The sequence below is a fragment of the Eulemur rufifrons genome, chromosome 5 (assembly GCF_041146395.1).
Source record: "Eulemur rufifrons isolate Redbay chromosome 5, OSU_ERuf_1, whole genome shotgun sequence".
In the NCBI taxonomy this organism is placed as follows: domain Eukaryota; kingdom Metazoa; phylum Chordata; class Mammalia; order Primates; family Lemuridae; genus Eulemur; species Eulemur rufifrons.
The window spans coordinates 45,180,656-45,194,361 of record NC_090987.1 but is presented as its reverse complement, the minus strand read 5'-3'; the positions used below and the strand labels follow the sequence as shown (position 1 = coordinate 45,194,361).

At 37.6% G+C, this 13,706-nt stretch overlaps 1 protein-coding gene across 17 annotated transcripts in view; it reads left to right on the top strand.

Moving 5' to 3' along the window:
• DLGAP1 (DLG associated protein 1) overlaps positions 1 to 13,706 on the top strand; it is a 329,447-nt gene that overhangs the window by 261,776 nt on the left and 53,965 nt on the right. For all 17 annotated transcript variants that reach the window (XM_069468246.1, XM_069468237.1, XM_069468233.1 and 14 more), the window contains one exon: positions 5,930 to 6,021. In XM_069468246.1, the coding sequence (XP_069324347.1) occupies positions 5,930 to 6,021 (92 nt within the window). The remainder of the gene's footprint in view (positions 1 to 5,929; positions 6,022 to 13,706) is intronic.

The following is a 13,706-nucleotide window of genomic DNA, read 5'->3' as shown; positions in this document are numbered from 1 at the left end:
ACAAGATGGATTATAAAAAATGTGTAGGGGTTCATGGAGCAGGTTAGAAATTCAAGATGTAAAATGTTGATCGAATTTCATTATACAGAAATCTAATTTACATACTAATCCCCAAAATACATAACACTAGGATCTTGGACTCCCTCCTATGCTGTGCCTCTTTAAGGCCAGAGTTTCCAAGCCTTTCCTGACGCTATTAATTTAATCCATACCTAATAGCTAATATTACACCCATTTTCCTTATCACCTCGGTGAACGTAGACCAATTACCTAATTTCACAATTAGCCAAAAATATTGAAATTTTTTCACCTGAGGGCCTTCTCAATTTTTGATTAAGACAGATTTAAGTACCCTGAAATTTCTTTTCTTTTTTGAGAGAGAGTCTCGTTTTGTTGCCCAGGCTAGAGTGCCATGGCATCAGCCTAGCTCACAGCAACCTCAAACTCCTGGGCTCAAGTGATCCTACTGCCTCAGCCTCCCGAGTAGCTGGGACTACAGGCATGCACCACCACGCCTGGCTAATTTTTTGTTTCTATTTTTAGTTGACTGGCTAATTTTTTTTTTCTATTTTTAGTAGAGACGGGGTCTTGCTCTTGCTCAGGCTGGTCTTGAACTCCTGACCTCAAGCGATCCTCCCGCCTCAGCCTCCCAGAGTGCTAGGATCACAGGCATGAGCCACTGCGCCCCGGCCCTGCAATTTCTTTTAAAATTTTGGAAAGCCGCTTCATACATTTAAGTAGAAGATCCTAGATACCATATAAGAAAGGTGACACTTGTCAATATTTGGATCTAACCAAGAGGGTAGAAGTCACAGAGATAAATTTGCATACAATGACTAAAGCTTAGAAGATGCTAACACTTGGATGCACATGAGCCTGCAGTAGGATAGGTGAGGTGATGCAGAGCCAGGAAGAGAACATTCCTCCGTTCCCCTTCTTGTAACCCCTGTCACCCCTGTCCTTTCTTTTTTTTTTTTTTTCTCTCTCTATTCTCTACACCTTGAGGATAGTGGTTCTTAAGGGAAATAGTTAGCATCCATCTTTTGAAAAAAGCTTCGTTGGGTAATTGTGATACACCAACCGCAGAGTGTAAGGCTGCAACATCCTGCTCTGGCTGACATCCTAAGCATTTTGAATCTACATGTGTCTGCAGCCATATGGAATTGGTTAGCGTCCCGTTCAGGAAATCAGAAGCCAGGCTCGTTTCTCAGACAGTGGCAGTTTAATACACAAAATTGGTTACACAGGTACAGGAAGGCTGAGAGAGCAATAAGGGAGGCAGGAAGCAGTTCCCACTCCTAGGGCCAGGGCAACAAAAAGGAAACGGTGGGGTGAGCAGAATTTAGGCGCTCGGAAGCAAGGCCCTGGTACAGCCAGTGCCCAGACCAGGAGGCTGGCGCGGTCAGCTGGTGCTGGTACCGCTGAGGGGCGCAGCACAGCTGGTGCGTGAGCTGTTGAAAGGAGCTGGAGGCTGGAGCCAAGGCTGCGCTGGGAGGCTGGAGCGATGCCCACGGAAGGTAGAAACAGGAAAGAAGTCCCTTCCCTTCTCCCACCTTCTTTTGTTGGAACATAACTGGAAGCCAGGCAGCAAGGAAGCCTGGGAAATGTAGTTTGGCAGTCCTGGCCCAGTGTCACAGAGCAGATGAGTGTAGAAGACAAGCTTGGAGCTGCTAGACAGTAAGCAAACCACCAGAACAAGGCACTTTGTCTGATAGATAAATAAATGTTCTATTTCTTTCAAAGAGCATGTGCATTGCAAAGCCTAAGATGAGTGCAATGAACATGCAGCCTTGGTTCCCATCCTCTAGTGGGAACGTCTCACGGCACTAAGTAGGATTTTAGAATATTTAAAGATTGTATTTTTATATGATATGGCTCCAAAAGTCAAGTCAAATACTTTATCTCATGCTTCTTTTTTTTTTTTTTTTTTTTTTTTTTTTTGGTGTTCTAGTGCTGGGGAGTTGAGTGGGAGACATAGCGACTTGTTGCTTTCGATTTAGAGCAAAGTTGTATGTCCTTATACGAAAAGTCATGGGCACTATTAAGGATAATTTTTTTGTTTTTTTTTTTTTCTTAAAATTACAAAATGAGTAAGTCATGCACACAGTATTATTATAAAAGGTTCATATGGTAGAGTAACATATAGAACAAAATATGAAATTCTTCCTTCTTTCCCACCCTCAGCTCCTATTCCTACTCTACTCTGCAAAGGTGACCCCTGGCAACAGTTGGCGAAGCTGTACTTGAGTCTCAAGAGCAACTCTGACTATATATGAGTTTCATGTACTAGCTTTAGACGCTCACTCCTCCACCTCTAGGTGGTAGACTGTGATTTCCATCTATGATCATGTTGCAAAACAGACTAAAAGAACTTTAAGCTTAATATTTCATGTTATGTGAAATGCAGTTGCTTTCTCATTCTTTGAATTAAAAATAAAAGAAAATTGAGATTGTACTCCTAAGACTTATTTCCTTTAATACCTGTCCCAGTGTACACATCTATTTTATGCCCTATGTGAAGAAATAAATCCAACTGCTAGTGACAAAACTTATCTCTGCCAAGTTTAGTTAACTATTTTCACAAACAATACAAAACAAATGAATTGTTGTGATGATTTGAAAGAGGGCTCCAAAAAATAAAAAGATCACTTTAGCTCTGATTTATTAATATAATTGATTGGCTTAAAACAGTAAAGGAAAACTAAGGAGATACTTTCACTATATTTTTACTTTGCAAACTGTATTTTGATTTCTTAGAAGTCAGCATCAATGTGTATTTGGGAAGAGATTTTGGGAATATTTATCCCAAGTCAAAATTAATGAATCTACAGAGATAATTTAATGGATTCCCAAAAGAAGAAATATGACAGTCATGTTTTCTTACTATTATGCCTTAAAACTAGAAATTAACACTAAATGTAAAGAAAATGTGGTATATATACACAATGGAATACTATTCAGCCATAAAAAAGAATGAAATCATGTCTTTTGCAGCATCATGGATGGAACTGGAGGCCATTATCTTATGTGAAACAGAAACAGAAAGAAAAATATCACATGTTTTTTGTCTTTCATAAGTGGGAGCTAAATAGTGTGTATACATGGATGTAGACAGTGGAATGATACACAGTGGAGACTCGGAAGGGTGAGGGGGAAGAAAGGGGGTAGATGATGAGAAATTACTTAATGATTACAATGTAAGTTATTTGGGTGATGGATACCCTAAAAGCCTTGTCCACTACACAATCTATGAATATAACAAAATTGCACTTGTACCCCATAAATTTATACAAATATAAAAAAAGAAATTAACACTAAATAGATAAAAAAAAATAACCAGTTGAAAACATTAAAACATTTTTAAAAACATTTGAGTTAAAGAAGAAATTCAAGATTATTATGAAATAAATAACAACAGAAATCTTATAAATCATCACTATGGGCTGTGGTGATACCTATGATCTAAGAATTCATAGCCCTATGTTGTTTCATAATTAAGGAAGAAATATTACAATATAAATGAAACATTCAATTCACAAAGCTAGAAAAAGAACAACAAATTAAACGGAAGGAATTACTAATGATGAAAGTGGAGATAAATGTATTAGAAAACAAAACAGGCCGAGTGCAGTGGCTCATGCCTGTATTGCTAGCACTTTGGGAGGCTGAGGCAGAAGGGAGGATCACTTGAGGCTAGGATTTTGAGACCAATCTGGGCAACATGGCGACACTCTATCCCAGCTACTCAGGAGGCTGAAGCAGGAGGATTGCTTGAGCCCAGGAGTTTGAGGTTGCAGGGAGCTATGATGATGCCACTGTACTCCAGCCTGGGTTACAGAGTGAAACTCTGTCTCAAAAATAAATAAATAAAAAAGTTAAAATATAAAGCATATATGATAGTAATAATAATAATAGCAATAATACTGAAATGGCTCACATGTGATAATAATATAGTGTAATACTGTAGTAATAATAATACTCTGTAATGTAATAATAAGTTACAGAAACTGTTGTGCTCTTTCTTTTCATTCAACACACAACATAAAAACAAGCTCATACAAAAAGTTTAGATAGGAGAAATTTCAAAAAAGAATATTAAAGGTTAACACTCACCTAATGTTGCATCAGCGTCTTGCTTACTGGAAGGGGCGTTTTTGAGGCAGAAAGATAGGGAACATTAATTGGAAGATGATGGAGATGGTGCTGGAGAGGATGGAGTTGGTGCGGGAGAATCAGGATTTGATTGTGTTGCTGGAGGAGGGGAGCTGACCACTGAAGTTGGTTTCTTTTTCTTTTTTTTTTTTTTTTTGAGACAGATTCTTGCTCTGTTGTCCAGGCTAGAGTGCCGCGGCATCAGCCTAGCTCACAGCAACCTCAAACTCCTGGGCTCAAGCGATCCTCCTGCCTCAGCCTCCCAAGTAGCTGGGACTACAGGCATTCGCCACCATGCCTGGCTAATTTTTTCTATATATATTTTTAGCTGGCCAGATAATTTCTTTCTGTTTTTTAGTAGAGACGGGGTCTCGCTTTTGCTCAAGCTGGTCTTGAACTCCTGAGCTCAAAAGATCCACCCTCCTTGGCCTCCCAGAGTGTTAGGATTTACAGGCGTGAGCCACTGCGCCCGGCTGAAGTTGGTTTCTTGAAGAAGGTATTTAGAGGGGCCAGGCGCAGTGGCTCACACCTGCAATCCTAGCACTGTGGGAGGCCAAGGAGGAAGGATTCCTTGAGGTCAGGAGTTCGACACCAGCCTGAGCAAGAGTGAGATCCCACTCTCTACAAAACAATTTAAAAATTGGGTGGGTTTGGTGGCACGTGCCTGTAGTCCCAGGTACTCAGGAGGCTAAGGCAGGAGGATAGCTTGAGCCCAGGAGTTTGAGGTTGCTGTGAGCTAGGCTGACGCCACGGCACTCTAGCCTGGGCAACAGAGTGAGACTCTGTCTCAAAATAAAAAAGAAATATTCATGTAGCCAACAAAAAGATTGAGTTATAGCTACCTTTACTAAGATGATAAAATGTTCAAAAGAAAGCAGTGTGAATGAATAAAGCAACTTGAAGGAAAAATATATATAGCATAATCTCATCTGTATAATTTTAGTATTAGTAATCATTTACATATACCTCTAAATATATGATATATGTTTATATACATAAAAGAAGACAGACAAGTATGCATCAAAGAATTGACAGTGATTCTTGGGAGATTTTCTACATCATATATTTCTGTATTTAATTGTATATAACTTACATTAAATTGCTTTTATATTTAGGAAACAATAATTTATTAAATACATGGAAGAAAAAAAATAAACCTAATTGCTTTGAATAGTTCTAAAATTTACTTCAAATTTGGGTTGGAGCTAACCTGTCACATAGGCTATCAGTTATATATGGACGTATTTTTTATATGAGCTGTAATATATACATAGCTATTTAGAAACTATAGAGTGATATGCAAGGCCAATTCTTTAATGTAAGGGGAAAAATAAAGATATTGTATGATTTATCTTAATAAGGTTGATATCTACAGCTCCCAGTATCAACAATTGTAACTACAGTAAATGAATTTTCCTTCTTCTTTTGTATTTTGTTATCTTCAAATTCAAAACTTCCAAGAACATGTTTCCTTGTAGCACTCCCCTCTGATAGAGTGCTCACAGGTGAGTATGTGCTTGCAAATCTATGGAAAAATCATGGGCATTCATCAGCCACCTTGGGAGTGAAAAAAATTGCATTTTACTAAGATCAGCAGAGTCAAAGAGCGTGCCTATAAGGTAGGAATGGCGCCCATCAAATAGACAAATATTGAAAACGAAGTTACAAATCACAGAACATTCCAGTAATACCACAGATGTGTCTGATACAATGTGACATTTGTTTTTCAAGCAAGGCGATGAAAATGGAGTAACTATTTATTTGATGATTTGTTCAGGTGGATGATGCTGATGAACCTGACAAAACAGGGGAGAATAAAGCGCCCAGTAAGTTCCAGTCCGTGGGAGTGCAAGTAGAGGAAGAGAAGTGGTGAGTCCCCGTGCATTCCTTCTCTTTCGTCCAAATGCTGGCATGTATAGTAAAAGTATTTTTCCTCATGATAAACCTGCAAAATTCAATGAGTGATATTTTCCACTAACTTTTGGGAGCATTTACAGGGTAAGCTTGAATCAATATTAGCTGATTCTCTCCTATACTTTAATACCAGAGACCACTCCATTTAAGTTTTAGCTAAAATAGTACTATGTGCACATCACATACACATAGACACTGTGTGCAGTACTCTTGGGTTGCCAAATTACTCCCCTTAAAAAAAAATTTACCATTTTAGAATATAGACTTTTTATGAGAAGAGGATTTGCCTTGTTTCTATTTTTATTTCCAGAACTTAATAATGTCTGGTGTTGAGTATGTGTTCAATGGGTGATGAATGAATGGATGAATAAATGAAGGAGGAAAAAAAGAGAGAATATTCCGTATCATTATCCTGAATCGGCAGTTCCTTTAGATTGCTCTTTAAAATAAGCTTACTTTGCAGTCCTGGTATCTAGAAATAGAAAGTTTCGGGTTTCATAAAATCACAGAATCTGGGATCAACATTTGCGTTTTATAAATGAGGACTCGATGGAGAGAGGCATATGAGTTTCTCAGTCAAACTGGGAGGTCCTTGATGAGTGGAATTATGTTTTATTGATGGTGGTACCCCCAGCTTCCAGCACTGTGCTTGGTACATACTAAATATACAATAAATGTTGGCGGAATAAAGTAAAACTGAAGTTGTGGTAGGAGAAAGAGCTCTAGATTGTAAATCAGGATATCTCAATTTTGCCACTAACTTTCTGTGTGTTAATTAGGAAGAATCATTTGAATATCATCCATTCATCCTTCCATCATTCATCCATTCAATAAATATCCATGAAATGCCTCCTATATGCAAGGCTACATGTAACATAAACTGAAAATCTGAAAAGAAGTCACACATCAGTTTATGGAGGTGGTCCTATTTTAGAACCTCCTAGTATTGATAGACGTTGTACTTTTATGTAAGAAGTATGTGTGTGTGTGTGCGTGTGTATATCATATGTATTATATATATATATGTATATATATATAATGCTGAAAGCCCAGAAAATTGGTACAATCCTTCTGGAAACTAATATAACAAAAGTCAACAATAGTTATATATCTATCCATAATCATTGACCCAGTGATCACATTCATGGGGCCATGTTGAATGAAATCAGTTAGCAGAAGGTAAACAATCATGAAACATGATCTATCATAGTAAAAGAAAATCATGAATTATCAAATGTCAAACAACAATAGCAAGCTTTTATAATTTATAGCATATCACCTAGGTAGACTATTATACAGCTCTTAAATGTCATTTATAAAAAAAAGATAGAGAAATATGGGGAAATTTCCAGGACACAATGTTAAGTGAAAAAGTTGAACACGTAATATCCACGGATAGACAAGGACTAAAATGTAATACGCACGAAAGTTAAGTCTAGGAATGATTTTTTTCTTTTACTCTAAAATGTTTACTTACTGTATTTACTTCAAGTTTTAGTAATCTTTGTTTTCACATCAACTTTGCTAGGCATATGTTCCTTTATTAAATGTTTTAGAAAATTTTTTGAAAGTATAGATTTAGTAGACATGAAAGATTTCATATTAAGAAAACATATTTCTCTGTCTTCCGCTAGTTTGCTTTTCTCAATGGTGCAAGAGTTAAGAGCACAGACTACTGAACCAGAACACCAAACCCTGGCTCTGCCACCTGCTAACTAGGGGCCTTAAGCAAATTATTGTAGTACACATGTTTGTGCCTCTGTTTCCTTATGTGTAAAAGGGAGGTAATAGGCAGTCTCCACTCTGGCCAGTAAGGAGCTTAGAAGTCACTACTCTATTTTAACAAGTAAACATCTGAATAAACTGAGAAACCAGTAACTCCTCTGATACCTGTCAGAGAAGTGAGGTCACAGGGCAAACTGCTCCCCGCAAAATTGGAGAAACAGACAGACAGACAGACACAGAGAATCACAACTTACTAGAGTAGAAACCCACAAGCAGAAACCGCTTCAAGAACCAGTGCAGGGTGGGAAAAGCTGAACTGCAATTGAAGAAGTACTGGAGGCTGGAACTCCAGGGGAACCAGTCACAGGGACGCCCAGCACTTATGTAAGTTTTACCACCAGGAGCTCTACCAGGTCCTCACAGTGAATAGCAGAGAAAAATCCCCTTGTGCTTCTAGCAAGGGGAAGGAAAAAAGAACCATTTTGAAACATGCCAGAGCATTCTGTTCTTTTTCACAAGGCCTGCACTCAGCAGAAACTATTTTACCAGAACCTTTTGCCTGCTGGGGTTTTAGCACAGGCTAACCTATATGGGGAAAGGAAAATACTCAAATCCAGCCCCCTTTAGCTGTCTTATCCCACATAAGGTAGAAAAAGATCTGAGAAACACTGGTGAAGTTCACAGTCCAGAGGAAAAGGTCACCAAAAGACTTACCAGTACATTCCTAAAGGCCTATTTGCCACAATTCCTTTTACCCAGTACATCATGTCTACTTAAAAAAAAAAAAAATTACAAGGCATACTAAAGGGTAAAAAACACAGTTTAAAGAGTTGGAACAAGCACCAGAACCAGAGTCAGATGTGGCAGGAATGTTGTCATTACCAGACCAAAAAAATTTTTAAACTCTCATTAATATGCTAAAGGCTCCAATGAAAGAAGTGAATAACATGCAAGAACAGATGGATAATGTTAGCAAAGAGATAAAAAGTCTAAGAAAGAATCAAAAAGAAATGCAAGAAATCAAAAACACTGTAACAAATTAAGAATGTCTTTGATGGGCACATTAGTAAACTGGATACCAATCTCTGAACTTAAAGATGTAACAATAGAAATTTCCAAATCTGAAAAAGAAAAAGAAAAAATACTGAGAAAAACAGAACAGACTAGCTGAGAGCTATGGGACAGCTACAGAAGGTGTAACATCATGTGTGAGGGGAATACAAGAAGGGGCGGAGAGGCTGGGCATGGTGGCTCACACCTATAATCCTTGCACTCTGAGAGGCCGAGGCAGAAGGATGGCTTGAAGTCAGGAGTTTGAGGCCAGCCTGACCAAGAGTGAGACCCTGTCTCTACTAAAAATAGAAAAAATTATCCTGGCAACCAAAAATAGAAAAAAAATTACCTGGGCATGGTGGTGCCTGCCTGTAGTCCCAGCTACTTGGGAGGCTGGGGCAGGAGGATAGCTTGAGCCCAGGAGTTTGAGGTTGCTGTGAGCTAGGCTGATGCCACCGCACTCTAGCCCATGCAACAGAGCAATACTCTGTCTCAGAAATAAATAAGTAAATAAATAAAGAAGAAGGAGAGGAGAGAGAAAGGAATAGAAGCAATATTTGAAGCAATAATGATTGAGAATGTCCCCAAATTAATGCCAGATACCACAGATCCAGGAAGCTCAGAGAATACCAAGCAGGATAAATGCAAAAAAAAAAAAAAAAACGAAAGAAAGAAAGAAAAAGGAAAAAATTAGACCTAAGCATGTCATACTCAAACTTCAGAAAATAAAAACTGAAAAACAAATCTTGAAAGAAGCCAGAGGGAAAGAACATCTTACCTATAGAGGAGGAAGGATAAGAATGATGTCAGACTTCTCAAAAATCGTGCAAAAGTGAAGTGCTTAAAGGGTTGAGAGAAAAACAAAAACAAACCCAAAATTCTGTACCTTTTGAAATTATTCTTAAAAAGTGAAGGAGAAATAAAGACTTTCTCAAACAAAACCAAGGGTATTTGTTGCCAGCTGACTTGCCTTGCAAGAAATGTTAAAAGGTTCTTCTGAGCTTCCTTTTGGCCAGAGCCACCATCTTCTAGTAATTCGCCAAAATGATGAACACAAAGGGAAAGAGAACATGGAGTTGTTCCTTTGGCCACATACATGAGACTCTACAAGAAAGGTGATATTGTAGACATCAAGGGAATGGGTACTGTTCAAAAAGGCATGCCCCACAGATGTCACCATGGCAACACTGGCAGAGTCTACACTGTTACCCAGCATGCTGTTGGCATTGTTGTAAACAAACAAATTAAGGGCAAGATTCTTGCCAGGAGGATTAATGTGCATATTGAGCATATTAAGGACTCTAAGAACTGAGATAGCTTCTTGAAATGTGTGAAGGAAAACAATCAGAAAAAGAAGGAAGCCAAAGAGAAAGGTACCTGGGTTCAACTGAAGCACCAGCCTGCTGCACCCAGAGAAGCACATTTTGTGAGAAGCAATGGAAAGAAGCCTGAGCTGCTGGACCTAGTCCCTATGAATTCATGGCATAAGATGCGTGAAAAATAAAAGACTCCGGACTCTAAAAATGTTCTCTTCCTTACGTAGAAGTGTGGTTTCCCCTTCTCCAAAGTAATATTTAAAGCAAATTCTAATTGTGTCCTAAAAAGAAAAACAAAAATTCTTCTGGGAGAAGGAAAATGACATAGGTTAGAAACTAAAATAAAACCTTTTATTTTTCTTATTTTTAATTGATCTAACAGATAACAGTTTGTTCAAAATAATAATGGCAATAATGTATTCAAATATATGTACATCTGTCTACTTATGTATAAGGGAAATGAATGACAGCAATGATATAAGTGACAGGAGGTAGGAATTAGAAATATCTAGTTACTATAAAGTATTTACAATACCTGTGAAGTGGCATAGTGTTATTTGAAAGTGGACTTGGATTTGTGGTAAATGTATAGTGCAAATTCTAGAGCAACCACTAAAAAGAGTTTAAAAAGAAGTAAAATTGGTATGCTAAGAAAGGAGAGAAAATGGAATCATATAAATATTCAATGAAAAATCACTAAAAACATAAAAAGCATGGAAAACAAAAATAGGAAGAAATAACAAGGGCAAAAAAATAGAAATAGTAACAAATTGGTAGATATTAGTCCAACTAGATAAAGAGTCATTTTAAAAAATCAGCGGTCTAAATACACCATTAAAAAACAGAGATTGTTAAAGTAGATCATAAAACAAGACTCAACTATATGTTGTGTAAAAGAAATCCACTTTAAATGTAAAGACACATATAGATTAAAAAGTAAAGGGATGGGCCAGGCGTGGTGGCTCAGGCCTGTAATCCTAGCACTCTGGGAGGCCAAGGTGGGAGGATTGTTTGAGGTCAGGAGTTCAAGACCAGCCTGAGCAAGAGCGGAAACCCCCCGTCTCTACTAAAAATAGAAAGAAATTATCTGGACAACTAAAAATATATAGAAATAATTAGCTGGGCATGCCTGTAGACCCACCTACTCGGGAGGCTGAGGCAGGAGGATTGCCTGAGCCCAGGAGTTTGAGGTTGCTGTGAGCTAGGCTGACACCACGGCACTCTAGCCTGGGCAACAGAGTGAGACTCTTGTCTCCAAAAAAAAAAAAAAAAAAAAAGTAAAGGAATGGACAAAGATATACTGTCTAACACTAATCAAAAGAAACTGGGAGTAGATATATTAGTCTTAGACATAGCAGACTTCAGAGCAAGGGAAGTTAGCGATAAAAAGAGGTACTACATAATGATAAAGAGATAAATTCTCAAAGAAGAACATAAAAATCTTTAACATGTATGCACCTGACAACAGAGCTTCAAAATATGTGAGTTCTTGAACTGATAGAACTGCAAGGAGAACAAGATGAATCTACCAGTATAGTTGGAGACTTCAACACCTCTTTATCAAAAATGGATAGATCCAGAAGGCAGAAAATCAGTAAGGACACAGTTGAACTCAATAGCACTATCAATCAACTGAATATAATTGATATCTATAGACTGACTACTTTAGCCAGCAACAGCAGATTATATATTCTTCTCAAGCTCACATGAGACATTCACCTAGAGAGCAGACTACATTCTGGGGCATAAAACTCACCTTAACAAATTTAAAAGAATATAAATTATACAAATGGGCCGGACGTGGTGGCTCAAGCCTGTAATCCTAGCACCCTGGGAGGCCGAGGTCGGGTGGATCGCTCGAGGTAAGGAGTTCGAGACCAGCCTGAGCAAGAGTGAGACCTCGTCTCTACTAAAAAAAATAGAAAGAAATTATCTGGCCAACTAAAAATATATATATAGAAAAACTTAGCTGGGCGTGGTGGCACATGCCTGTAGTCCCAGCTACTTGGGAGGCTGAGGCAGGAGGATCGCTTAAGCCCAGGAGTTTGAGGTTGCTGTGAGCTAGGCTGACGCCACGGCACTCACTCTAGCCCGGGCAACAGAGCCAGACTCTGTCTCAAAAAAAAAAATAAATAAATAAATAAATTATACAAATGCCTGCTCTCAGACCACAATGGAATTAAACTAGAAACCAACGACAGAAAGATAGCTGGAAACTCCCAAAATACTTAGAGATTGAACAATACACTTGTAAATTACAAGGGGGTCAAATAAATCTCAAAAAAAAATAATATTTTGAATTAAACAAAAATGAAAATACAACTTATTAAAATTTATGGGATGCAGCAAAAGCAGTGCTTAGAGGGCCATTTATAGCATTGAATCCATATATTAGCAAAGAACAAAGATCTAAAGTCAATTATCTAAGCTTCCACTGTAGATAGGAAACTAGAAAAAGAAGAGCAAATTAAATCCAAAATAAATAGAAGAAAAGAAATAATAAAAATCAGAACAGAAATCAGTGAAATTGCAAACTGTAAATCAATAGAGAAAATCAACAAAACCTAAACCTTACTATTTGAAAAAATTAATAAAATAAGCCTCTAGACATGCTAAGAAAAGAATGAAAATACAAATTACTAATATCAGACATGAAAGAAGGGACAACACTCTAGATCCCATGGACATTAAAAGAATAATAAAGGAATATTATGAACAATTCTGTGCCTACAGATTTGATAACCTAGATGAAATGAACCAATTTTTTGAAAGACACAATCTGCCAAAATTCATACTAGAAGAAATAAATGATCTGAATAGCCTATACATATATATATATATATAAATAAGAAATCAAATCCATAATTAATAATCTTCCAAAACAGAAAGCATCAAGCCTAGATGGGTTCACTAGTGAATTCTACCAAACATTTAAGGAGGAAATTATACATTTGGGTATCTCTATGATCTCTTCCAGAAGATAGAAGCAGAGTGAACACTTCCTAACTCATTCTACAAGACCAGCGTAATACCCAAACGAAAGACATTATTAAAAAAAACCACACGCCAATATCTCTCATGAACATAAGATGCTAAACATAAGATGAGGATGCAAAACTTCTCAACAAAATATTAGCAAATTGAATCTAGCAATGTATAAAATAAATTATACAGCACAACCAATTGGGATTTATCTCAGGTATGTAAAGCTTGTTCAACATTCAAAAATCAATTAATGTAGTCCACCACATGAACAGGCTGAAGAAGAAAAATCACACGAACCCATTAATAGATGCAGAAAAAGCATTTGACAAAATCCAACCCCCACTAGTAATAAAAACTCTCAGCAAAGTAGGACTAGAACTTCTTCAACTTGGTAAAGAGCATTTACAAAAAATCTATAGCTAACTTTTTTTTTTTTTTTTTTTTTGAGACAGAGTCTTGCTCTGTCACCCCACCTGGGTAGAGTGCAGTGGCGTCATCATAGCTCATTGCAACCTCAAATTCCTGGGCTGAAGTGATCCTCCTGCCTCAGCCTCCCAAGTA